This window comes from Hyla sarda, chromosome 4, assembly GCF_029499605.1.
Source record: "Hyla sarda isolate aHylSar1 chromosome 4, aHylSar1.hap1, whole genome shotgun sequence".
In the NCBI taxonomy this organism is placed as follows: Eukaryota; Metazoa; Chordata; class Amphibia; order Anura; family Hylidae; genus Hyla; species Hyla sarda.
This window is the reverse complement of record NC_079192.1, coordinates 17751731-17778804: the sequence shown is the minus strand read 5'-3', so window position 1 is coordinate 17778804 and position 27074 is coordinate 17751731. Positions and strand designations below refer to the sequence as shown.

Here is a 27074-nt window from a genome sequence, read left to right as displayed (position 1 = left end):
CGGGGCAGTGATACCTGTTCACATAGACAAGATCTACCCAAAGGTCAATTACAAGGAGAGGCCTGGTCCAGCCAACTGTATGACGTAAGGTTTCTTCTTATCTACTGTTTGGGTGGTTGCTAGTGGTTCAGGTAAAAGTCTGTGCGTGCGCCAGAAACAACAAGTATTGGTGCACACACACACAAGATTGATCTTCTTATAGTCAGACATTGTGGGATGTCAATCATTTGGCTGTGATGTGGTGATAGAGGCATGACGGATCAATGCTGGTTTGGATCCCCTGGACCCGCCTCTAGGACACTCTAAAGCGATTTTCAAAGTTTTTTGTTAACTATTTTTCAGCCACCAAACAAGATAATGAAGGTATGTAAGGAAAGGGGACATTAAGAAGGATGACTTCATAAAGAGATTTGGTGACTGATTCCCTTTAAATACTAAATATCCAGGAAACAATAACTTGTCTCTGTTGTCCTCAGCTTCAGGTTAGATACCTACCAGCGTGCTCAAGCCGTGCATTTCGCTGTGGAAGAAATTAACAAAACCCCAGATATTTTGCCAAATATCACCCTGGGATTCAAGATTTTTGACTGTTGTAAAGTCCTCCAGAGAGCTGTGTCAGGAACTCTGCAGTTGTTAAGTGGATATGGAGAATCTCTTCCCAACTATCGATGTAACCAGGAGACCCAATTGGCTGCAGTAATTGGACATTCTACATCTACATACACAATTTCGATGGCTCATATACTGGGGCTATACAGGTATCCTCAAGTAAGTGTTGGGGCCTCCATGCCACTAAAGTCCTTTTCATGGCTGAACATCAAAAAGATTTTGATCATTTGTATTTGATAATTTCCTAGAGATTTAATGGGTTCTTATGGGTTCTCCTGGCCTGCTTTCTCTGAATCTGGGTTGTCTTTATAGATTTTAGGCCTTTGTATGAATACACATACCCATTTCTTTATTTGCCAGGATCCAGTTCAAATGTATCTTTTCTTTGAGTAAATAAATACAATTCCCTAGAGTCTGAATTTTAACCACTTAGAGGCTCAGCCTATTTTCGCCTTAAAGCATTTTTGGTTTTTTTCCTCCTTCCTTTCTAAAAACCATAGATCTTTGAATTTTGCACCTACAGACCCATATAAGGGCTTGATTTTTGCGTCACCAATTGTACTTTGTAATGACATCAGTTATTTTATAATATAACCTGCGGCAAAACCAGAAAAAATATTTGTGAGGTGAAACAAAAACAGAAACGCCATTTAGTAAATTTGAGGGGCTCCCTTTCTATGCAGTGCACTTTTCTGTAAAAATGTCACCTTATGTTTATTCTGTAGGTCCATATGGTTACAAAGATATACAATTTATATAGGTTTTATTTTATTTTAATACTTTAAAAAATTAAAAACTACAAGCGCCAAAATTAGTATGTAAAAAATTGGCATTTTCTGACCCCTATAACTATTTAATTTTCCCGTTTACACGGCGGTCTGAGGGCGCATTTTTTGTGCCGTTATCTGTAGTTTTTATTGTTACCATTTTTGTTTTGATGGGACTTTTTGATCGCTTTTTATTAATATTTTTATGGTATATGAAGTGACCAAAAATGCACAATTTTTAACTTTCGATTTTTTTACATGTACACCATCGACCGTGCAGTTTAGCAAACATTATATTTTAATAGTACGGACATCTACACACGCGGCGGTACCACATATGATTATTTTTATTCTTTATTACATTATTTTATTTTAAAAAATGGGGATAGGGGGGTGATTTAATCTTTTAATAGGGAAGGGGTTAATTAACTTTTATTACATTTTTTTTACACTTTTTTTTTAGCCCCCATAGGGCGTTACAACATGCAATCTCCTGATTGCATACACCGTTCAATGCTATGGCATTGTACAGCATCGATCAGTGTAACCAGTGATCTCCTGCTACGGCATGGAGCAATAGATCGCTGATCAGACAACGGAGAGACAGGTAAGTTGGTAGGAACATAACAAGAGGTTAATGATTGCAATAAAGGGTGGGTTCACATTTTACACTTACACTTAAATGATTACTGTTAGATTCAAAAACACTTCATATGTTGTACATTATGGCAAAATGTTAACCTTTCTAACATACTTCATACACATAAAAAAATATTATCTCCTTTTAATAGAAATCATGCATAACAAAAAGGATTACAAGGGGTCTTCATACCATCCAGAACATATTCACGTCTGGCTGTAGCTTCATCTTTGTTCCAGCTGAAGCACAGGCTAGGAAAAAGTCCAGTAAGTGAGGGTGGGGCTAGCACTACTCTGTGCTCACTCCTGTCCTATCATACTGCAACATGAAAACAGAGAGGAGGGGTTAAGAGAGAAGCCTGCAGTGATAAGATGAAGAGACCCAGCAAAACAGACATAGGGAGATAGAGAATGAATGGAGAGTGAGGGTGGATACAGACACACCCTTTCCTGAGCATTGGATGTCAAAATGAGTGAGCAGCAGGACATATGGATTTATGAGTTAAATACAGAAGCTAGACACATAAAAATACATGTAAAGAATCTGCATGACCTAGTGAGTAACATATAGAAGCATTGCTTTAAATGTTAAAATCTTTAAATATGGTATTCTGACAAGTGCAAGTGCAAGGACCCACTCCAGGTAGTCATGGAGAACCTTCAAGCATCACTACTGATAAAATCTTACATGTAGGAATGTACACAATTTTTTGGCCTTACTTCTAATTTCATAGAATGCCCAGTTTCCCTTCACTCAGTTGTCGATCTACCGTTGCAAAAAAAGGTAAGTGAACCCCTTGGAATTTCTACACTGATTAATAATAAAATAGTGGGGCTGGATCTAAATCACAATTGTAGACACATCTAATCTAATAACCCACAAACAGTTGTACTGTTCTGAAAAAAAAAAAATATCTCATTTGAATGAATCTTCATTGTTTAGGAAATACAGGGCAAAATCATCTCTAGTCTTCAAACCTATTTCATCAAATACACTGAAAAAGTGCAACTAGTTGAAAATGTTGAATGGCTGGAAAACCGGACTACAGTTATCTGATTAGACACTAGGTCCTGCTGAAAAAAGGCTTCTAAGTTTTCCCCCTTGTGCCCTATAAAAATGATCCCAGAGGCTACTTTTGGGGAGTGTACCTTCACATTTGGGGATGTGCACCTGCACATTCAAAGGCAGCTGACAGACTTTGAGAGAAGGCAAATTATTGGACTGAGAGAAGCAAGATTGGCATGTGGATGAATTGTCCACCATCTAGGTGGTTCTGACCAAGTTGCCAGGAGTTCTCAGGAACAGTGATTATGTGAGGGCACACACATAGGGTGAACAGGCTCCAGACAGCCCTGACAGACCACCAGTAGAGAAGATCATTTGATTCACCAACAAACCACAGTTTTCTTGCCCCACCATCCAAACACAGATGGATCCTTCATTACACATGCCCGTCTCTGCCCAAACCATTTCCAGGCACATTAAAAAATAAAATTTTGTGTCACAGCATCCATTAGGAGTTTTGTCACTGACAGCAGCCACACCACCTTTATTTGTAGTGGTGTTGTGAACATGAAACCTGGATGGACTACTATGGACTGGAACTGTATCATCTTTACTGACAAATCTACTGACAGATCCATTCTCTGTTTCGCAAGCCAACAATGGAAAGGAGCATGGAGGCCTGATGGTGAGCACTTCAATCATTTCTTTGCTGGACGTGAAACACTGCTCCAACTGCTGGTATGATGATCTGGGGAGCCATCGCATATATCAGTCGGTCACCCCTAGTAGTAATATGAGAAACACTAACAGCCCAGCAATATGTCCAGGACATCCTGCAGCCACATGTGTCACCTCTTATGGCCTCCAGCTGGCCTTTTTCAGCAGGATGCTCATACACACACCAAGGGTTTCCGGAAATGTCTCTGCATTCATGGTGAGCCAGCTCTAGCAACCTATGAGTGGTTGGCCAATGTGCCACAGGATGTCATACAGACCCATATGCTTCTGTTACGCCGAGCGCTCCGGGTCCCCGCTCCTCCCCGGAGCGCTCGCTACACTTCCCTCACTGCAGCGCCCCGGTCGGTTCCACGGACCCGGGGCGCTGCGTTACCACCTCCGGCCGGGATGCGATTCGCGATGCGGGTAGCGCCCGCTCGCGATGCGCACCCCGGCTCCCGTACCTTACTCGCTCCCCGTCAGTTCTGTCCCGGCGCGCGCGGCCCCGCTCCCTAGGGCGCGCGCGCGCCGGGTCTTTGCGATTTAAAGGGCCACTGCACCGCTGATTGGTGCAGTGGTTCCAATTAGTGTTTACACCTGTGCACTTCCCTATATCACCTCACTTCCCCTTCACTCCCTCGCCGGATCTTGTTGCCCTAGTGCCAGTGAAAGCGTTCCTTGTGTGTTCCTTGCCTGTGATTCCAGACCTTCTGCCGTTGCCCCTGACTACGATCCTTGCTGCCTGCCCCGACCTTCTGCTACGTCCGACCTTGCTTCTGTCTACTCCCTTGTACCGCGCCTATCTTCAGCAGCCAGAGAGGTTGAGCCGTTGCTAGGGGATACGACCTGGTCACTACCGCCGCAGCAAGACCATCCCGCTTTGCGGCGGGCTCTGGTGAAAACCAGTAGTGACTTAGAACCGATCCTCTAGCACGGTCCACGCCAATCCCTCTCTGGCACAGAGGATCCACTACCTGCCAGCCGGCATCGTGACAGTAGATCCGGCCATGGATCCCGCTGAAGTTCCTCTGCCAGTTGTCGCTGACCTCACCACGGTGGTCGCCCAGCAGTCACAACAGATTGCGCAACAAGGCCAACAGCTGTCTCAACTGACTGTTATGCTACAACAGTTACTACCACAGCTCCAGCAATCATCTCCTCCGCCAGCTCCTGTACCTCCTCCGCAGCGAGTGGCCGCTTCTGGAATACGACTATCCTTGCCGGATAAATTTGATGGGGACTCTAAGTTTTGCCGTGGCTTTCTTTCCCAATGTTCATTACACTTGGAGATGATGTCGGACCAGTTCCCCACTGAAAGGTCTAAGGTGGCTTTCGTAGTCAGCCTGCTGTCTGGAAAAGCCCTGGCTTGGGCCACACCGCTCTGGGACCGCAATGACCCCGTCACTGCCTCTGTACACTCCTTCTTCTCGGAAATTCGAAGTGTCTTTGAGGAACCTGCCCGAGCCTCTTCTGCTGAGACTGCCCTGTTGAACCTGGTCCAGGGTAATTCTTCCGTTGGCGAGTATGCCGTACAGTTCCGTACCCTTGCTTCAGAATTATCCTGGAATAATGAGGCACTCTGCGCGACCTTTAAAAAAGGCCTATCCAGCAACATTAAAGATGTTCTGGCCGCACGAGAAATCCCTGCTAACCTACATGAACTCATCCATCTTGCCACTCGCATTGACATGCGTTTTTCCGAACGGCGTCAGGAGCTCCGCCAGGATATGGACTCTGTTCGCACGAGGCGTTTCTTCTCCCCGGCTCCTCTCTCCCCTGGTCCCCTGCAATCTGTTCCTGTGCCTCCCGCCGTGGAGGCTATGCAGGTCGACCGGTCTCGCCTGACACCCCAAGAGAGGACACGACGCCGCATGGAGAATCTCTGCCTGTACTGTGCTAGTACCGAACACTTCCTGAAGGATTGTCCTATCCGTCCTCCCCGCCTGGAAAGACGTCCGCTGACTCCGCACAAAGGTGAGACAGTCCTTGATGTCTACTCTGCTTCTCCACGTCTTACTGTGCCTGTGCGGATGTCTGCCTCTGCCTTCTCCTTCTCTGCTGTGGCCTTCTTGGACTCTGGATCTGCAGGAAATTTCATCTTAGCCTCTCTCGTCAACAAGTTCAACATCCCGGTGACCAGTCTCGCCAGACCCCTCTACATCAATTGTGTAAACAATGAAAGATTGGACTGTACTATACGTTTCCGCACGGAGCCCCTTCTAATGTGCATCGGATCTCATCACGAGAGGATTGAACTGTTGGTCCTCCCCAATTGCACTTCTGAAATCCTTCTTGGACTTCCCTGGCTTCAACTCCATTCCCCAATCCTGGATTGGTCCACTGGGGAGATCAAGAGTTGGGGGCCCTCTTGTTCCAAGGACTGCTTAAAACCGGTTCCCAGTAAACCTTGCCGTGTCCCTGTGCTTCCTCATGTAACCGGTCTCCCTAAGGCCTATATGGACTTTGCGGACGTTTTTTGCAAAAAACAAGCTGAGACTCTACCTCCTCACAGGCCTTATGATTGTCCCATTGACCTCCTCCCGGGCACTACTCCACCCCGGGGCAGAATCTATCCTCTGTCCGTCCCAGAGACTCTTGCCATGTCTGAATACGTCCAAGAAAATTTAAAAAAGGGCTTTATCCGTAAATCCTCCTCTCCTGCCGGAGCCGGATTTTTCTTTGTGTCCAAAAAAGATGGCTCTCTACGTCCTTGCATTGACTACCGCGGTCTTAATAAAATCACGGTTAAGAACCGCTACCCCCTACCCCTCATCTCTGAACTCTTTGATCGTCTCCAAGGTGCCCATATTTTTACCAAACTGGACTTAAGAGGTGCTTATAATCTCATCCGCATCAGAGAGGGGGATGAATGGAAAACGGCATTTAACACCAGAGATGGACACTTTGAGTATCTGGTCATGCCCTTTGGTCTATGCAACGCCCCTGCCGTCTTCCAAGACTTTGTTAATGAAATTTTTCGTGATCTACTATACTCCTGTGTTGTTGTATATCTGGACGATATCCTGATTTTTTCTGCCAATCTAGAAGAACACCGCCAGCATGTCCGTATGGTTCTTCAGAGACTTCGTGATAATCAACTCTATGCCAAAATAGAGAAATGTCTGTTTGAATGCCAATCTCTTCCTTTTCTAGGATACTTGGTCTCTGGCCAGGGACTACAAATGGACCCAGATAAACTCTCTGCCGTCTTAGATTGGCCACGCCCCTCCGGACTCCGTGCCATCCAACGTTTTTTGGGGTTCGCCAATTATTACAGGCAATTTATTCCACATTTTTCTACCATTGTGGCTCCTATTGTGGCTTTAACAAAAAAAAATGCCGATCCCAAGTCCTGGCCTCCTCAAGCGGAAGACGCCTTTAAACGACTCAAGTCTGCCTTTTCTTCGGCTCCCGTGCTCTCCAGACCTGACCCATCTAAACCCTTCCTATTGGAGGTTGATGCCTCCTCAGTGGGAGCTGGAGCTGTCCTTCTACAAAAAAACTCTTCCGGGCATGCTGTTACTTGTGGTTTTTTTTCCAGGACCTTCTCTCCGGCGGAGAGGAACTACTCCATCGGGGATCGAGAGCTTCTAGCCATTAAATTAGCACTTGAGGAATGGAGGCATCTGCTGGAGGGATCAAGATTTCCAGCTATTATTTACACCGATCACAAGAACCTCTCCTACCTCCAGTCTGCCCAACGGCTGAATCCTCGTCAGGCCAGGTGGTCTCTGTTCTTTGCCCGATTTAATTTTGAAATTCACTTTCGGCCTGCTGATAAAAACATTAGGGCCGATGCTCTCTCTCGTTCCTCAGATGCCTCTGAAATTGAACTCTCTCCTCAACACATCATTCCTCCTGACTGCCTGATTTCCACTTCTCCAGCCTCCATCAGGCAAACTCCTCCAGGAAAGACCTTTGTTTCTCCACGCCAACGCCTTGGGATCCTCAAATGGGGTCACTCCTCCCATCTCGCAGGTCATGCGGGCATCAAGAAATCTGTGCAACTCATCTCTCGCTTCTATTGGTGGCCGACTCTAGAGACTGATGTGGTGGACTTTGTGCGAGCCTGCACTATCTGTGCCCGGGATAAGACTCCTCGCCAGAAGCCCGCTGGTTTTCTTCATCCTCTACCTGTCCCCGAACAACCTTGGTCTCTGATTGGTATGGATTTTATTACTGACTTACCCCCATCCCATGGCAACACTGTTATTTGGGTGGTCGTTGATCGATTCTCCAAAATGGCACATTTCATCCCTCTTCCTGGCCTTCCTTCAGCGCCTCAGTTGGCTAAACAATTTTTTGTACACATTTTTCGTCTTCACGGGTTGCCTACACAGATCGTCTCGGATAGAGGCGTCCAATTTGTGTCTAAATTCTGGAGGGCTCTCTGTAAACAACTCAAGATTAAATTAAATTTTTCTTCTGCATACCATCCTCAATCCAATGGACAAGTAGAGAGAATTAACCAGATCTTGGGTGACTATTTACGACATTTTGTTTCCTCCCGCCAGGATGACTGGGCAGATCTTCTACCTTGGGCCGAATTCTCGTATAATTTCAGAATCTCTGAATCTTCCTCCAAATCTCCGTTTTTCGTGGTGTACGGCCGTCACCCTCTTCCCCCCCTCCCTACCCCCTTGCCCTCTGGTCTGCCCGCTGTGGATGAAATTTCTCGTGATCTTTCCACCATATGGAAAGAGACCCAAAATTCTCTCTTACAGGCTTCTTCTCGCATGAAGAGATTCGCAGATAAGAAAAGAAGAGCTCCTCCCATTTTTTCCCCTGGAGACAAGGTATGGCTCTCCGCTAAATATGTCCGTTTCCGTGTCCCGAGCTATAAGTTGGGACCACGCTATCTTGGTCCTTTTAAAGTTTTGTGTCAAATTAATCCTGTCTCTTACAAACTTCTTCTTCCTCCTTCTCTTCGTATCCCTAATGCCTTTCACGTCTCTCTTCTTAAACCTCTCATCCTCAACCGTTTTTCTCCTAAATCTGTTCCTCCCACTCCTGTTTCCGGCTCCTCGGACATCTTCTCTGTCAAAGAGATTTTGGCCTCTAAAAAGGTCAGGGGAAGAACTTTTTTTTTAGTGGATTGGGAGGGTTGTGGTCCAGAAGAGAGGTCCTGGGAACCTGAGGACAATATCCTGGACAAAAGTCTGATCCTCAGGTTCTCAGGCCCCAAGAAGAGGGGGAGACCCAAGGGGGGGGGTACTGTTACGCCGAGCGCTCCGGGTCCCCGCTCCTCCCCGGAGCGCTCGCTACACTTCCCTCACTGCAGCGCCCCGGTCGGTTCCACGGACCCGGGGCGCTGCGTTACCACCTCCGGCCGGGATGCGATTCGCGATGCGGGTAGCGCCCGCTCGCGATGCGCACCCCGGCTCCCGTACCTTACTCGCTCCCCGTCAGTTCTGTCCCGGCGCGCGCGGCCCCGCTCCCTAGGGCGCGCGCGCGCCGGGTCTTTGCGATTTAAAGGGCCACTGCACCGCTGATTGGTGCAGTGGTTCCAATTAGTGTTTACACCTGTGCACTTCCCTATATCACCTCACTTCCCCTTCACTCCCTCGCCGGATCTTGTTGCCCTAGTGCCAGTGAAAGCGTTCCTTGTGTGTTCCTTGCCTGTGATTCCAGACCTTCTGCCGTTGCCCCTGACTACGATCCTTGCTGCCTGCCCCGACCTTCTGCTACGTCCGACCTTGCTTCTGTCTACTCCCTTGTACCGCGCCTATCTTCAGCAGCCAGAGAGGTTGAGCCGTTGCTAGGGGATACGACCTGGTCACTACCGCCGCAGCAAGACCATCCCGCTTTGCGGCGGGCTCTGGTGAAAACCAGTAGTGACTTAGAACCGATCCTCTAGCACGGTCCACGCCAATCCCTCTCTGGCACAGAGGATCCACTACCTGCCAGCCGGCATCGTGACAGCTTCCTTGCCCAACCGTATCTCATCCAGCTTAGAGACAACCCAAGAGGTACTAAAGACTTTTGTGTTCTCTATGATATGTCACATATTATGTTCACACATACAAAGTTAATTCGATTCCAACAATTTTTGGTGCATTATATTTTTTAGTAATGAGGGTTTATGTCATACATATTTAAATGAGAAATAGTGTTTCTAAAACATGGTTCTCGCTCAATAATATTCTTACATTTTTCCAATAGATCAGTAACTTTGCCACAAGTTCTCTTCTCAGTGACCGTATCCAGTTCCCATCATTCTTTAGAACAGTCCCCAGTGATGCCTTCCAGTCTCAAGGTCTTGCACAGCTGGTGTTGCACTTTGGATGGACCTGGATTGGTCTAGTGGCCATTGATAATGAATATGGACAGCAAGGTATCCAAATGTTCAGGAGGGATATAATAAAAGCTGGAGCCTGTGTGGCTTTCACAGAGACCATAATCTCCAGTCGGCAAGATCGAAACACCCCACACATTGCTCGGGTGGTTAAAGACTCAACAGCCACAGCGGTGGTCATCTTCTCTCCTGATATAGACTTAAGCTTTGTACTAGATGAGATGCTGAGGCAGAACGTCACAGGAAAAGTATTTATTGCCAGTGAAGCTTGGTCTACGTCATCTTTCTTGTCAGTAAGTAAATATTCAGGACTTCTTCTTGGAACAATTGGTTTTGCCCTCTATAGTGGAAGCATGCCAGGGTTTGGAGATTTCCTTAACAGGATAAATCCATCAATGGTCGTGGGAAACCAGTGGACAAAACTATTATGGGAACAAGTTTTTGGCTGCAAATTCAGAGACCAGATGTGTCCCAAAGTCATCTCAAACTCATCGATAAAAGAGTGTACTTGCCAAGAAAGTCTTAAGAGCATTCTGAACAATTTCAATGATGTCTCCAATCTGAGGGTAACATACAATTTCTATCTAGCAGCTCATGCAGCTGCAAAGGCTCTGGACAATTTGGGTAAATGCAAGAAGGAAGATGGACCATTCCTCAATGGATCATGTGCTGATATTGAGAACTTGAAGCCTTGGCAGGTTAGTGTAAGCTAAATGAAACAACTTTGACAATGTTCTCACCACCATGTTTGGTGTATAATGCTGTTCATCTATACAAAGGTTACTCCTCATTCCTATTATCTTGATATACTGGTCAAGAATTCATCCATATTCACGTGTTTTTTTTTTTTTTAAGGTTTTTTAGATATATACCATTGAAAAAATATTAGAGTAAGTATTTATGTAAGTTTCAAAAAAAAATGAACATATCTTTAGGATTAGTTGCATAAAGTCTAAGTATAGCAACAAAGGCGGTCACAAAAGACCAGCAAAATGTTTAATCACAAAACAGATTTGATTAGGAGTTCTCAAAATGTATGCCATTAAAACAATGAAAATATGCAAAACTTTAATAATTTAGTTTTTTTCACTAAATACTAATAGAAAAAAAAAAGAAAAATATAGCCGGATGTGTCCCAAATAATGACTAAAAAATTATATGATTACGCATGTACTTAAAAACTGGTCCTGAAGGGGTGAGGGGGCTATCATAGTTTCAAGGTGGTTATGGCAGCTGAGCTGTAATTCCCAATACAGCCTGTGAATAAGTATGGAGTTAATGTCCAGAGAAAGCATGATTTCATCCGGAACAACCTCTCTAATGTACTTCATCATCTCCACACAGTTGCTGCACTATTTGAAGAAGTTACATCTGAACACGTCCAATGGTAGAGAACTCTTTTTTGATAAGAACGGAGATCCCCCTGCTGTGTACGATATCGTAAACTGGCAGCTGAGCCCTGAAGGACAAATCCAGCAAGTAAACGTGGGCAGTTATGATACCACTATAACCAGTGGGAACATCTTCACTATTAATACCAACCACATACATTGGGGGACTGGAGACCTCAAGGTGAGATACTATGTATATCCCTTTTATGCTTTCCCATTTACTATTATCAAATTATAAAAAAAACTTTTATGATAAGGAAATAAAGTACAATAAGACATACAACATTCTAACCTATCCAATTTTTTAATCCTTTGCTTATAAAACCCAAAGAATGGAAACATTCATATTCACATGGCCGATGCAAAAACCCACATCCAGATGATACAGGAGCCCAATATACAATAAGGATCTGACATACCATAATAATCCCTGCAGCCACGATCAGCAAAAATCAATTGCAAATCTTTCCATTTACAAACCAAGAATGGTTTGTAAATGGAACTCTTTATTTAACCCCTTAGTGACACAGGGTTGTTTTGATGACCAGGCCAATTTTTAGTTTTTGCATTTTGTTTTTTACTCCTTGCCTTTTAAAATCCATAACTCTTTCAGTTTATCACCTTTAGGGCCTTATGAGACTTGTTTTATGCAGGACATGAAAGTACGGCCTTTGTGTTATCACAAAACTTATCTGTGGGGCAAAAGTAAAAAGAAAGAAAATGGAATAAAAAAATTATTTTAAGTAACTTTACAAATTGTAGGTAATTTTTTCTTTTTTTCCAACACAGTGCACTTTTACAGTTAAAATGAAAAAAGTTATCTGTGGGTCCGTTTTATTACACTGAAATTATATACCCAAATTATATTGGTTTTGTTTTATTTTACTATTTAAAATTTTTTGTTGAACTTTTTGTGAAAATTTGTATGCTTAAGATTTCCCTATTTTGACCTCTATAACTTTCTTTCTTTTCAGTATAAGGTGATGTGTGAGTGCTGCTTGTGCACTGTGATTTGTAGTTTTTATCTATATCATTTTTGTTTTAATGGGACTTTTTAAACTTTTATTAGGGAAGGTACTTATTAACATTCATAAAAAAAATTCCACTATTTTTTTTGGTCCCCATAGAGGACTTTTACATGCAATGTTTTGATTCCATACACTGGCATAGCATTGATCAGTGTTATTGGTGATCCACCTTTTTTTTTTTTTTTATTAACACCAAAACCCCAGTCACCAAAGTGACGGTGTATAAAACCCCTATTAATTTATATTCCCCCTCCTATAGAAATTATATTGTGTTAAAACGTCACTTTTATTTATTATCCATTAAAAGGTCCAAATTGTGTTAAAATTAACAGCACAGTCCAAAGATTATAATATCACTCTCCTACAGGAGTAGTATTTATGTATTAACGCCTGCAGTACATATTAAGTGGGATCGTATGCTGTTTTAAAACCACAGAAATATGTCTCCCCTACATGTTTCGTGGCACCAACCACGTCCTCAGGGGCTATGAGACATACTAACATGTGCAAGCCAAGGTGGCTCCTTTTATAACATCTTCTGGAACCTCCCATTATTGATTAGCCAATCACGCTCTGTATAAATTGTATATCTAACTAAGTAGCCAATAGTAACTAACCTTATTTATATGACATCATATCAACTCGTAACTTCCGGCGTCCAGAGATGACCTGTATAGGATGCAGAATAAACACATACTTCCTGTTATGATCAAGTGATGTTTCGCAAACCTTGTGCATGCTCGTGTACTTACACTGCATTTAAAGTCCTGTACGCACATCGCGAAAGCTACCGAAATTACCCGCGCGTGTGCGCCGACTTGAAGAAATGAAACTGAAATCAGTTGCGGTGCGCATGTCAGGGCACTTAGAACAAAAAAGACCGATGTTGATGGATACATAGCAAATGTCTCTTATTGTTTACAAGGTTAGATTTTAATTAGAGATGAGCGAACTTTTCAAAAATGCAATTCGGCCGATTCGCCGAATTTTCCGAAAAAGTTTGTTTTGATTCAAATTTTTCTCAGCGAATCTATATTAAAAAAGGCTATTTCTAGTCTACATACAGCCTCTATAGGGGTATAGAACACTTTGTTGTGTTCTAAAACACATATGGAGTGTGCTGGGGTAGTGAAATAATACTGTTATTCAGAATAACATGCAGATTACCAGCATCACTTTTAGAATCACTGCCGCACAGCAGCACAATGACAGAGCCTGGTGGTGGTATCAGTGCCAGGAGACCATATAATGACTGAATGACACAGCGTGGAGGTGTTGGCAGCATGAGGACACCATATTGTGGCTGAATGACAGAGTGTGGACATGTTGGCAGCATGAGGAGACCATATAGTGGCTGCATGACACAGCGTGGAGGTGTTGGCAGCATGAGGAGACCATATAGTGGCTGAATGGCACAGCATGGAGGTGTTGGCAGCATGAGGACACCATATAGTGGCTGAATGACACAGTGTAGACATGTGGGCAGCATGAGGAGACCATAGAGTGCCTGAATGACACAGCGTGGAGGTGTTGGCAGCATGAGGAGACCATATAGTGGCTGAATGGCACAGCCCAGAGTTGCCAGCAGCATGAGTAGGAAGTAGGCCTTCACAATCCCTAAGATTAAAAGATGAATTAAGAAATGTAAACCTAACATTTTGGATAGTGGGTGCTACTCAGCAGGGCTTCACAATCCCTAAGAAAAAACACATCAATTTTAGAAATTTTTGAAGAACATTTTGGATAGCGGGTGCTACCTATGAGAAAATTTTTAATTCCCAGACCCAGGCCCAGCAGCGGCATCAGTAAACCATATATTGCCTGAATGACACAGCCTGTAGTTGGCTGATGCACGAGTACACAGCAGGGCTTCACAATCCCCCCCAAAAAAACACAAAAATTTTTGAAATTTTTCAAAAAGATTTTGGATTGCGGGTGCTACCTATGAGAAAATTTGAAATTCCCAGACCCCTGCCCCACAGCGGCATCAGTATACCATATATTGCCTGAATGACACAGCCTGGAGTTGGCTGATGCATGAGGAGATCATTGAAATGTCAGATTTTTTTATTTGAAATTTAAATCAAACTTTGAGGGGCTCGGACCCCATCGTGTGGGTACGAAGGACCAAATCCAACAAGCCCCATAGCAACATCAGTAAACCATATATTGCCTTACTGACACAGCCTGGAGTTGGCTGATGCACGAGTACACAGCAGGGCTTCACAATACCCCGCCCCCCCCCCCCCCCCCCCCAAAAAAAAAAAATGTTAGAAATTTTTGAAAAAGATTTTGGATAGAGGGTGCTACCTATGAGAAAATTTTAAATTCCCAGACACAGGCCCCACAGTGGCATCAGTAAACCATATATTGCCTGAATGACACAGCCTGGAGTTGGCTGATGCACGAGTACACAGCAGGGCTTTACAATCCCCCCCAAAAAACACAACAATTTTAGACATTTTTCAAAAAGATTTTGGATCGCGGGTGCTACCTATGAGAAAATTTGAAATTCCCAGATCCAGGCCGATCAGCGCCATCATTTTTTTATTTGAAATAAAAAACAAACTTTCAGCATCCCGGACCCCAGCGTGTGGGTACGAAGGACCAAAAATAACAAGCCCCCACAGGGCTCATGTGGCCGTGAGATGTAGGCGCAACGTCTCCATTGCCCTGACCGGCCATTGTTTCCAAGACTTTTCGCCAAGGCAAACCATGTGAAGAACAGCGTGAGACTGCCGTGCCCTGCACACATGGTATGCTGAAGGGCCACTGAGTCTTGTCCGGGCAGTGGAGGATTAAGACACAGTGGAGGATGTGGAGGCGGAGTAGCACACTGTCACAGGATCAACGGGCTGACAGAGTGTAGCAGGAAGCAGCATGGAATACACACCAGGGCTTCACAATCCCAAAGAAAAAACAACCATTTTTAAAATTTTTGAAGAAGATTTAGGACAGCAGGTGCTGCCTATATATTGCCTGAATGACACAGCCTGGAGTTGGCTGATGTATGAGTACACAGCAGGGCTTCACAATCCCCCCCAAATACACAACAATTGTAGAAATTTATGAAGAAGACTTTTGGATAGCGGGTGCTACCTATGAGAACATTTTAATTCCCAGACCCAGGCCCAGCAGCGGCATCAGTAAACCATATATTGCCTGAATGACACAGGCTGGAGTTGGCTGATGCATGAGTACGCACCAAAGCTTCACAGTCCCTAATAAAAAAGACAAAAATGTTGTCGAAATGTTGACGAAAATTTAGGACAGCGGGTGCTACCTATATATTTCCTGAATGACGCAGCCTGGAGTAGGCTGCAGCATGAGGAGACCATTGAAATGTCTGATTTTTTTATTTGAAATTGAAATCAAAATTTGTGTACCGGACCCCGCCGTGTGGGTACAAAGGACTTAATCTCACAAGCACCCACAGAGTTCATGTGGCCGTGAGATGTAGGCCCAGCGTCTCCATAGCCCTGACCGGCCATTTTTTGGTTTTGTACCTTTGTTTAAGAACAAGCGCATACCCAAGAGTCGAGAAGACTCTATAATGCAGGACGGTGGACCATCAAAAGACATTCTTCTCTAAAATAATTTTTTTCTGAAATAAAGAAGCAGAGTTCATCCCTCTCCATATTATTTTTGAAAATGTTACTTAAAAAATCACACACAACAAGCGTTCAATGGTGTAATGGTTATTATTCTGGAAAATTCAAGTTAATTACTGTAAAAACTTATCAGAAAATTTGAAAGAAACACTACCCAAGAGTGTTTAATAACCCTATACATTGCACCATAAATGATGAAATTTAAATTAAGCATGTATGTATGTATAAGGCCCAAGCCCAGAAGCATCATGAAGTCAAGTAGTTCGAGAAAGACACAGGAGCAGTCAGGAGTAGGCATCAGCAGTACCCAAGAGGCTCTCATAACCCCTCACATTGCACGATCAATCCTGAGATCGAGCAATAACAGGTGTGTTATGCCCTGAGAAGTCCGGGGCTTCATGCGCGCTACACTGAACGGACCAGCGTGTGTCTGTCCTTCTCCGACAGGGGAAGTAACACGCTGAACCCCGTTCGTGATAGGGATCAGGGATAGCAATTATTTGCCAGGAATGAAGAATCCCAACTAAGTGCGGGTCATAAACTCGGGTTCATTAAGTCCCTGCCCTTTGTACACACGGCATGTCTCTACTACTGATTGGATGGTTTAAGTGAGGTCCTCAGATCGGCCCCGGAGAGCGCTGAGAATTTAAAGATCATTGTTGAAATTTGCATTAACCATGTATTAGCTACTGCTAAACTTCAAAAAATTAAAGGCCCAAGGCCAGAAGCATCAGTGAGGCAAGAAGTTCCTGAAAGACACAGGATGAGTCAGGAGCAAGTATTCGCTGTAACCAAGAGGATTTCATAACCCCTTACATTTAAAGATCAATGTTAAAATTTACATTAAGCATGTATTTAGCTACTGCTAAGCATCCAAAAATTAAAGGTCCAAGGCCTGAGGCATCAGGGAGGCAAGTAGTTCCTGAAAGACACAGAATGAGTCAGGAGCAGTGATTCGCAGTACCCAAGAGGGTTTCATAACCCCTTACATTTAAAGATCAATGTTGAAAATTTGCATTAAGCATGTATTTAGCTCCTGCTAAACATCCAAAAATTAAAGGCCCAAGGCCAGAAGCACCCGTGAGACAAGTAGTTCCTGAAAGACACAGGATGAGTCAGGAGCAGGCATCCGCAGTACCCAAGAGGATTTCATAACCCCTTGCATTTAAAGATCAATGTTGACATTTGCATTAAGCATATATTTAGCTACTGCTAAACATTCAAAAATTAAAGGCCCAAGGCCAGAAGCGTCAGTGAGGCAAGTAGTTCCTGAAAGACACAAGATGAGTTAGGAACAGGCATTCGCAGTACCCAAGAGGGTTTCATAACCCCTTACATTTAAAGAACAATGTTGAAATTTGCATTAAGCATGTATTTAGCTACTGCTAAACTTCAAAAAATTAAAGGCCCAGGGCCAGAAGCATCAGCGAGGCAAGTAGTTCCTGAAAGACACAGGATAAGCCAGGAGCAGGCAATCACAGTACCATAGAGGGTTTCATAAGAGGTGGAAATTCCAAAGAGGTGGAATTCCAACGTGTGGCAACGTCACAAATGAGACTATGTTGTGGGATACCGTCCTGACGCTGCAGCTCAAGGAAGGTGTGCTTGGGGGTGTACGAGTGGCTGAAGTGCATGCACAGTTTCCTTGCCATTTTCAGGATGTTTTGCAAATGGGGTGAAGACTTGAGGAAGTGCTTGACAACCAGATTCAACACGTGTGCCATGTAGGGCGCATGTTTCACACTTCCTTGTCGCAGCGCGGACACGATGTCCTTCCTGTTGTCGGTCACCAAGGTCCCTATTTCCAGATTTCGTGGAGTAAGCCATACTCGGATTTCTTTACGAATGAACTTTAGCAGTTCATCCCCTGTGTGACTCCGTTCGCCAAGGCAAACCATGTGAAGAACAGCTTGACACTACTGTGCCCTACACACATGGTACGATGAAGGGCCACCGAATTTTGGACGTGCAGTGGAAGCCGAGGACACGGTGGAGGATGAGGAGGCGGCGTCGCACACTTTAGCAGGACCAACTGCCTGAGAGTGAGAGCGTGGAGGAGGAAGCGTTGGGACCTGTCCAAGTTGCTGTTGTGGCTGTGCAGGAACCACATTTACCCAGTGGGCCGTAAAATACAAGTATTGTCCCTGCCCGTAGTTACAGCTCCACACGTCGGCGCTGCCATGCACTTTTGAACACACTGACAGGATCAAGGACTGGCCCACCTTTTCTTGTACAAACTTATGCAGGGCTGGTACTGCCTTCTTCACAAAGAAATGACGGCTTTGAACTCTCCACCTCGGCTCGGCACAAGCCATCAATTCTCTGAAAGGTGCAGAGTCTACGACTTGAAAAGGGAGGGACTGCAACACTAGCAACTTGGACAGGAGCACATTCAACTTCTGTGCCGTTGGATGAGTGGGCGCATATTGTTGTCTCTTGGACATGGCTTCGCCGATGGTTTGTTGGCGGAATGGCTGACTAAAAGCGGGAGAAGCAGGAGCAACAGAAGGAGGGTTTGACACACAACTCCCTTCGGCTGAGGTGGTGGAGCCTTGGCTGGATGAAGGAGGGATCGGATGGTCACTGGGTGATGCAGCTGGCTGGACCACTACATCGGAGCCAAGTTTCTCCGAGGCCACTTTATGGTGGCGAAGCATGTGTTGACGCAGGGCCGTGGTGCCGACATTGGGGCCCTGGCCACGCTTCACCTTCTGCCGACAGATCTTGCATGTGGCTACGTGAACCTCCTCCGGATGCCTGATGAAAAACTTCCACACCGCTGAGTAGCTGATTTTCCCACATACAGTTCGCACTAATTGACTGCTACTGGCGCCATCTCCAGGAACCCCTGTTCCATTTCCTCCCGGAAAGGTAGGCTGCCGCGAAGCAGGTGGTCTCCTCCGGGCACGTTTGGCTCCTGAATTTTCACTCCTGCCACCACGCTGACTGCCAACCGTTCTATCGCCTTACTGCCTCAAGGGCAACTTGCAACTCTCTTCTCCTGTTGATGATGAAGCCCCTTCTGCACCCGGCTCCCAATTGCGATCGGCTTCATCATCATCAACAGGTGTGTGCACGTCACTGATGTCCTCCTCAGGTTCCCCAAGAGTGTCTGCATCAGGACCCTGAACCCTTGCAACACCGACTCCCACGTCACTCTCCTCATCACTACTTGGCCGTCTAGCGGAGCAAGCGACGCATGTCTCCTCCCCTTCTTGGCTGGGCAGTAGCTGCTGACTGTCCTCTATTAGATTGTCCTCAGTATATAGTGGAGCTGAACCCACAGTATAAGGTACTTCTCTAGGAGAGGGAACAGCATAGGACAAAGGCTATGGGAGGACACGGACTGCTCCCGGGCCATGCCAACTGAGGGTTGTGTCTGAGGAACCCACCGACTGTTGACTGGGGATGTCAGCTGTCACTTGTGATGATGTAGATGAGCGTGTTAACCAATCGACGACGGCAGATGGGTTGCTTGTCGATACACGACTGCTGGCTGATAACGGGAGCTGAGGCCTCTCGCTGCGACTCCTGCTGCCACTCGCCCATAGCCTGCTGCCAACTCTGTCTGAAGTATTTAGGCCTCTGCCACTTCTCTGTGCACGTCCTGGCACTTCTCTGCCTGACATACTTAGTGCGTATATGAGGGTATTACAGTACGCTACACTACTCTTTAAACAGTATTTGTCTAGAACAGCAGCAGGTGATTACTTACGGCTGTCCTTTCACAGTATGTAGACCCTTGACAGATTAACAGGTCAACTATATGCAGAAAAAACTCTGTATTTTTTAAAAACACCAGCCGGTGAATACTATTGTTTGAACTTTGACAGTATGGAGCACCTTGACAGATTAACAGATACAAAATGGTACAATACTTGGATGTATGTATGCGGTATGCACTGATAAGGGCAGTAATATGCGCAACTATACGCAGAATAAACTCTGTATTTTTGTAAAACACCAGCCGGTGAATACTATTGTTTGGACTTTGACAGTGTGGAGCCCCTTGACAGATTAACAGGTAAAAAGATACAGAATAGTAGACTGCTTTGTTGTAGGCATGTGTAGGCACTCCTGTCTTTCCCCAATACTGATGTGACTAGCAGTTGCAGTGTAACGCTGTGGTATAAGCTAGTCACACACACGCAGTCCCGTTCTCTCTATCTCTGAGTGCATAGATGAAAATAAGAGAGGCAAGATGGCTGCCGATTATATAGGGCTGTGACATCACAGGGGTCAATGAATGCTGATTGGCTGCATCTCACATGTGATTCAGGGTCATCCCGCTTACCTTCATTCCCACCGCTGTTTCCCGCCCTCCCATAATCCCCTGCCCCATGTACTCACACGTGGATCCGCTATTTTAGGTCTCCAATAGCCAGGAACGCTGTAAAATGAAGTTTAATGAAGTGATTTGCGCAATCAAATCGCGGCGATATTCGCATTCGTTGCAAATCGAATACTTCATGAAATTTGTAAGGAATTCGGGTTCGTCGGCTTCGATTCGCTCATCTCTAATTTTAATAATAAAGATAAAAATGTTGAACATTTTGCCTTGTTATTTCTATTGGTGTATATCCTTACATTAAATCAAAGATTTTCTAGGACAGCCAATTAAAACTACAGGTAAGTACCAGAGTAATAACAAGCCATATATGAAGTAATGGTAGGTATTGGTGTTATATACAATACATTCTCGGAGATAACTGGAAGATAAATCAAAGGTTATCTAAGGCAATCAATGAATGCTTCAGGTAAGCAACAGAGTTATTAAATACCGTATATAGAGTAATAGTGGATATTGATGTTATATACACTACATTGTAGGAAGTAACTGAACATGACTTTATAGTCTGGTTTTCATATGTCCCTAGATAGTTTAGGATCCAAATAATAATTATTACATGAATACATAAAATAATGTGTACTCCAAAACACTTTGTATCCTGATATAAGAACCAAAAAGGGTACACTCAAGTATATATTTACCACTAATACAGATTCACAATTTCATTTGTGTTATATTACATATCAATCATCTTGTTAATGCTCGTGAAAGGATGGACCTTTATTTTGCCATCATTGATTCATAATCAAAAATTATTTTAAGTATAAAAAGGAAAGAAAAATGGAATCAAAAACATTACCGAAGAAAAACTCTATCATTTTATATGAAAGACCCAAAAGAGAATCCCTCATTCACACCATATGGACTTCTTGTGCCAAATCTGTATATCCATCTGGACACTTCCTGTAATAGAAGTTTGTCCAGATTGCCTTTGCGTTGGCCAGGCTTTTTTGACACACTCTCCCAAATTTTATGTCAAACATACTTGTACTATGTACTGTCTTCATATGTCTTGTGAGTGGTGGGTCACTGTTGGTACGAATAGTGCTCAGATGTTTCGAGATTCTCCTTTTAAAGTCCTGTGTTGTTTTACCAACATATAATTTTTCACAACCACATTTCACTATATAGAAACATAGGGGGAGACATATTTCTGTGGTTTTAAAACAGCATATGGTCCCACTTAATACGTACTGCAGGCGTTAATACATAAATACTACTCCTGTAGGAGGATGATAGTTTGACCTTTGGGACTGTGCTGGTAATTTTAATGCGATTTAAACCTTTTAATGGATAATAAATAAAAGTGACGTTTTAACACAATATAATTTCTATGGGGGGGGAGGGGTTAAGTTAATAGGGTTTTTATACCCTGTCACTTTGGTGACTGGGGTTTTGGTGTTAATTCTTTTTACTCCTTCCCTGCTCTGGGCTTTTGTGATTAAATTGGTGATCCACCTACACAGGCTGCCATGGCTGTCTCAGTGGAAGGTTAGATTGGCATATGATTTTCTTTCTTTAAGACATTACCTGCCCATTTAAATACATTTTTCCTCAAAATTGTTCCCAGGTACCTGTTTCAGTCTGCAGCCCTAGTTGTCCACCAGGCTTCAGGAAAGCATCCAGAAAAGGCCAACCTTCCTGCTGTTTTCAATGCATTGCATGTGCTTACGGAGAGATATCTAGCCAAACAGGTAGAAGACAAAAATATTTAGCCCATAAAATGTATTACTTTCTAATTCCATTATTAAGTCCTTTCTGGAACACAAGTTCAAGTCTATCGATTTCACAATATGTTTTAACACTCTTTTTAAGATTCACTACAATGTACAGAGTGTCCATGGGATATGTGGCCAAATCAAACCCAAGATCATTGTGTTCCAAAGACTCAAGAATTCCTTTCACATGAAGATCCATTGGGCATCACCTTAACAACTACTGGCCTCTCCTCATCATTGGTTCCTGTGGTGATCTTTGGACTTTTTATCCACTACAGAACAACTCCCATTGTTCGGGCCAATAACTACTCCTTGAGTTGTCTTCTCCTGTTGTCACTATCTCTCTGTTTTCTTTGCTCTTTAGTCTTTATTGGTTATCCCCAGTATGAGATATGTCTTTTAAGACAAGTGACATTTGGTGTTGTATTTTCACTTTGTGTCTCTTGCATCTTGGCCAAAACAATTATGGTAGTCATTGCTTTTAATGCCACAAGGCCTGGGAGTCAACTAAGGGGATGGACTAGACCACATGTATCATATCTCATAGTCATGTCCTGTATCCTTATTCAGATATTTATTTGCATTATGTGGCTGACATTCTCTCCTCCCTTCTCGGAAGTCAATTCAGAAAGTAATTCTGGAGTACTAGTCATTCAGTGTAATGAAGGGTCACCATTGGCTTTTTGGTCTATGCTTGGCTACCTCGGTCTCTTGGCCTTCATTAGCTTCATTGTAGCTTTCTTGGCCAGGAGACTTCCCGACAGCTTCAATGAGGCCAAGTTCATCACTTTCAGCATGCTGGCCTTCCTGAGCGTCTGGTTGTCCTACATTCCAGCATCTCTAAGTTCACGAGGAAAATATATGGTGGCCATGGAGATCTTTGCTATCCAATCGTCAACCTGGGGTTTGGTTATTTGCATGTTCATTTTAAAATGTTATATTATTGTATTTAGACCCGACATGAACTCAAGGGAAAAACTGATGGCAAAACAAAAAAATGTTAATTGACAATTAAAAATGTTCTCTTTGCTATGTCTGTTTTCAGTGTTTGGTTTACATTTTTTGTTGAATCCTGTAAGGTCAAATCTGGCGTTTTATATAAGTGTCAGAAGTTCTAGGTTCACTTTAAATTTAGGAACAATCCATACCCTGTCACTATCATGTGACTTCACATATTGCATTATTGTAGTGTAAAAACAATGTCAACTGGTAGTCAAAAGGCAAATATAAAATGCTCTTATAACCCTTTTCACTTTTTGGCATTTGTTCTCCCTTGTGGTGAATCTGTGGGAGTTTTTACAAAATGAAGCATACCTTATCTATGGTGTTTTTCTCTTGTAGACATTCATTGTTTTGTTCCATGTGAATAAGTCTGTGGTATTTTTTTCACATTCTTAATTACAATCACATCAAGTACTATCTACGATCTTCTTCTAAGGTCTGCCAGAAGGCTAATCATAGAAGAAGACTGCATCAGAAGGCAGATAAGGTGATCTTCGAACACCATCTTCAGGGCCATCTTTAATTTTGATTGGACCCTAGGCAATCAAGCGGGCTCAGCAGCAATAATCATACTTGGGGTGCCACTGTGTATATCAGTAAATTAACATAACTCCACAAAAAAAGACAATATACCAAAAAGCGCACACCCACTATTCATGTACCATTAGAAAGTATACTTTATTACAATTTACACAGAGATGATAAAGCAGAAAAGGACACTTAAAACCATCTAAAAGACACAAAGGCCACTACACAACAGGGGGGACCCCCCAAAAAATGGGGAGACCACTCCCGGGGCACCTGCTAAATCAAAACATAAATATTACAATAGTCCCAATAGCCCAGAACATCAATGAATAAAGTACAAAATCACAAATACATTTTCTTCATTTTGAAGATAATAATGATGATATTAGGCCTGTAAGCAATAATATAATAAATACAACATCATCCCATATGTATGCCACGGGAAAAGTAGGGCTATTGACAACAGATGAAGGATAACCCTGCAGGTGCACCCCTGGACCCTGCGTGTTCCGTTGCCCATCGGCAACTTCCTCAGGGGTGTTCGCTATTGCTTACAGGCCTTTGTTCTGGAACACAATGGGAGGGGGGAGACAGGATGGAGCTAAATAGCATTGCAACTGTCCCATTGCAACTGATTGAATACGTGCTATATGTGTCATGTTTTGTCTTAATGTGTCCATGGATTATTGTTAAATTAGCTAATTCAGACGAAAAGAAGGAGTCGACTTCCCCTTTCTAATACTAGACCAAACTGCATTTAAAAGTATTAGTGTTTTAAAGATATCTCCTAAAGTAAAGAAGGGGTTGAGTGCAACAGCTGGAGGCCCATAATTAGGTCCCACCAGGAAGGGGGGGCTGTGGGCTCTGGATGAGAAGCAGGGGGCCTAGGTCTGCAGGCTTCACAGACCTCGCTGTGCTGAAAGGAAAGGGGGAGGGGAGCTGTAGGGGGCCACCCTAGAAAGTGTGAAAAGATGGGAAACTTATAAAAGCTGGAGAATCTGAAAAAGAGTGTGTATGTATAATGGGATGAATAGAAGGTATAATGGGAGTTGTAGAACCCTCAGAAACTTCAAAACTGTGTCTGTATGGTAAACTAAATTGCTGATTAGGATTGTCCAATTAATTCCCAGAGAATGTTCCTTTGTGGAATTGGATATAGTAGCTTTCCTCCTTAACTTTTAAAAATTATAACCCTTTCAATTTTGCACCTAAAAATCCATATGATGGCTTAATTTTAGCACCACCAATTCTACTTTGTAATGACATCAGTCATTTTACCCGAAAATCTTTTTGGGGGCTTACGTTTATACGCAGTACATTTTTCGGTAAAAATGACACCTTATCTTTATTCTGTAGTTCCATACAATTAAAATGATATCCTACTTATATAGGTTTGATTTTGTCGCTTTTAAGGCCACAAGGCCTGGGAGTCAACTAAGGAAATGGACTAGACCACATGTATCATATTTCATAGTCATCTCCTGTATCCTTATTCAGATATTTCTTTGTATTATGTGGCTGACATTCTCTCCTTCCTTTCCAGAAGGGAGAATTCAGAAAGTAATTCTGGAGTACTAGTCATTCAGTGTAATGAAGGGTCACCATTGGCTTTTTGGTCTATGCTTGGCTACCTCGGTCTCTTGGCCTTCATTAGCTCCATTGTAGCTTTCTTGGCCAGGAGACTTCCCGGCAGCTTCAAAAGGCCAAGTTCATCACCTTCAGCATGCTGGCCTTCCTGAGCGTCTGGTTGTCCTACATTCCGGCATCTCAGTTCATGAGGAAAATAAATGGTGGCCATGGAGATCTTTGCTATCCAATCGTCAACCTGGGGTCTTGTTATTTCCATATTTCTTACAAAATGTTTTATTATTGTATTCAGACCCAACATGAACTCAAGAGAAAAACTGATGGCAAAAGAAAAGAATCTGAATCTATTGCTTTTGTGACATCTTTTCACATTCTCAAGTACAATCATATAACTTGCAATGAGAAAAATGCAGCAAACAACAACATATATTTGAGCACACTAGTGGTGGTGATGGCGGGGGGGTGGGGGGGGGGGATGTGAGGGGAGCCACAAAACCTGAATCATAAAACAACTGTTCCATTCTTTGGTGACAGAAAGGCCAATGAAGCTATTGATACACTAGGACCAGGATTTGACTTCAACTCCTTCACCTCTTACAGTTGTGACAGTGAACATTATATTTTTCATGATTTCACACCATTCTCCATCTACAAGTTCTGCTTAACCATCTAAGAACTCCATTGAACTGAACTTCATTATTATGACCCCTCAATATTAGATTTCCTCACACGGTGGGGAATAACATAAGGAAATTGAAAAAGATAGAATTTTAAATAGAGATGATCAAACTACTTCTCAGTGAACCGGCAGGAATATATAGTAAGCCTCAAAACGTGTATTAGACTGCTCTAAAGCTCTGTATAACAGTGCTAGGAATGTATTCAACTAATGTTAAATTGTTATAAGGCTAATTTTTTGCGATATGCGGTAATCCATGGTAACTAACAGCTTGTTCACTAAGCTAGCAGTTTTTTTTTTATGTAGCAGAGGTGGTCCGCTCACAGAGATCCCCAACATGCAATAGAGCACAGAGAGGTAGGCGCGGATGCATTTTGGGTCGTGACTCTTCGTCTATGCTTGCAAATACTAGTTACACACAGGTATATATGGTGATCCCTAAGTGTAGAGGGAGGGGCAAAGGGAGACAATCTCCTACCTTAACCTCTCCCTCACCACTAACGGATCAAACCAGTACTTGAACGCACATAGAAAGCTAAATTTGAATATTACCTGAGTAAACAAAGGCACATATAAACAAATACAGGCTAGAAATACAGTAGATACATGGAGCAACACATCCTAAATAACCTAATAATTAAAGGCTAGTAGTGTTGAGCGGCATAGTCCATATTCGAATTCACAATATTTCGCGGATATATGGATGAATATTCGTCATATATTCGCTAAATTCGCATATTCTTAATATTCGCAATATATATTTTCGAAAAATTTGCGAAAAACTGGCATATGCGAAAATTTGTATAAGCGAAAATTCGCATATGCAAAAATTAGCATATGCTAATTTTCACATATGCAAAAATTCGTACGACAGTCTCACACAGTAGTATTAGAGCCTTCTTTACACCACACAAGCTGGAAGCAGAGAGGGATGATCACTGTGATGTGTACTGTGAAGGAAAAAAAAACAATATTCGTAATTACGAATATATAGTGCTATATTCGCGAATATTAGCAAATTTGCATTGCGAATATTCGTGAGCAACACTAAAGGCTAGCAACAAATGAAGAAACAATACTTAATAATGAAAAATTAAATCTGTTCTGTAGTTAAAACCTGATGATTGCGTGGTCTGTAATATGTAA

The 27074-nt window shown here is 43.3% G+C and overlaps 1 protein-coding gene across 1 annotated transcript; it reads left to right on the top strand.

Annotated features, from left to right (window-relative positions):
- LOC130366748 (extracellular calcium-sensing receptor-like) lies at positions 1–23140 on the top strand. Its single transcript, XM_056569077.1, has 6 exons — positions 1–84; positions 477–768; positions 9901–10731; positions 11378–11605; positions 21985–22108; positions 22230–23140. Exons 1-6 carry the CDS (start codon positions 80–82, stop codon positions 23138–23140), a joined length of 2391 nt encoding a protein of 796 aa, XP_056425052.1. The 5' UTR covers positions 1–79.
- The last annotated feature ends 3934 nt before the right edge of the window (positions 23141–27074 follow it).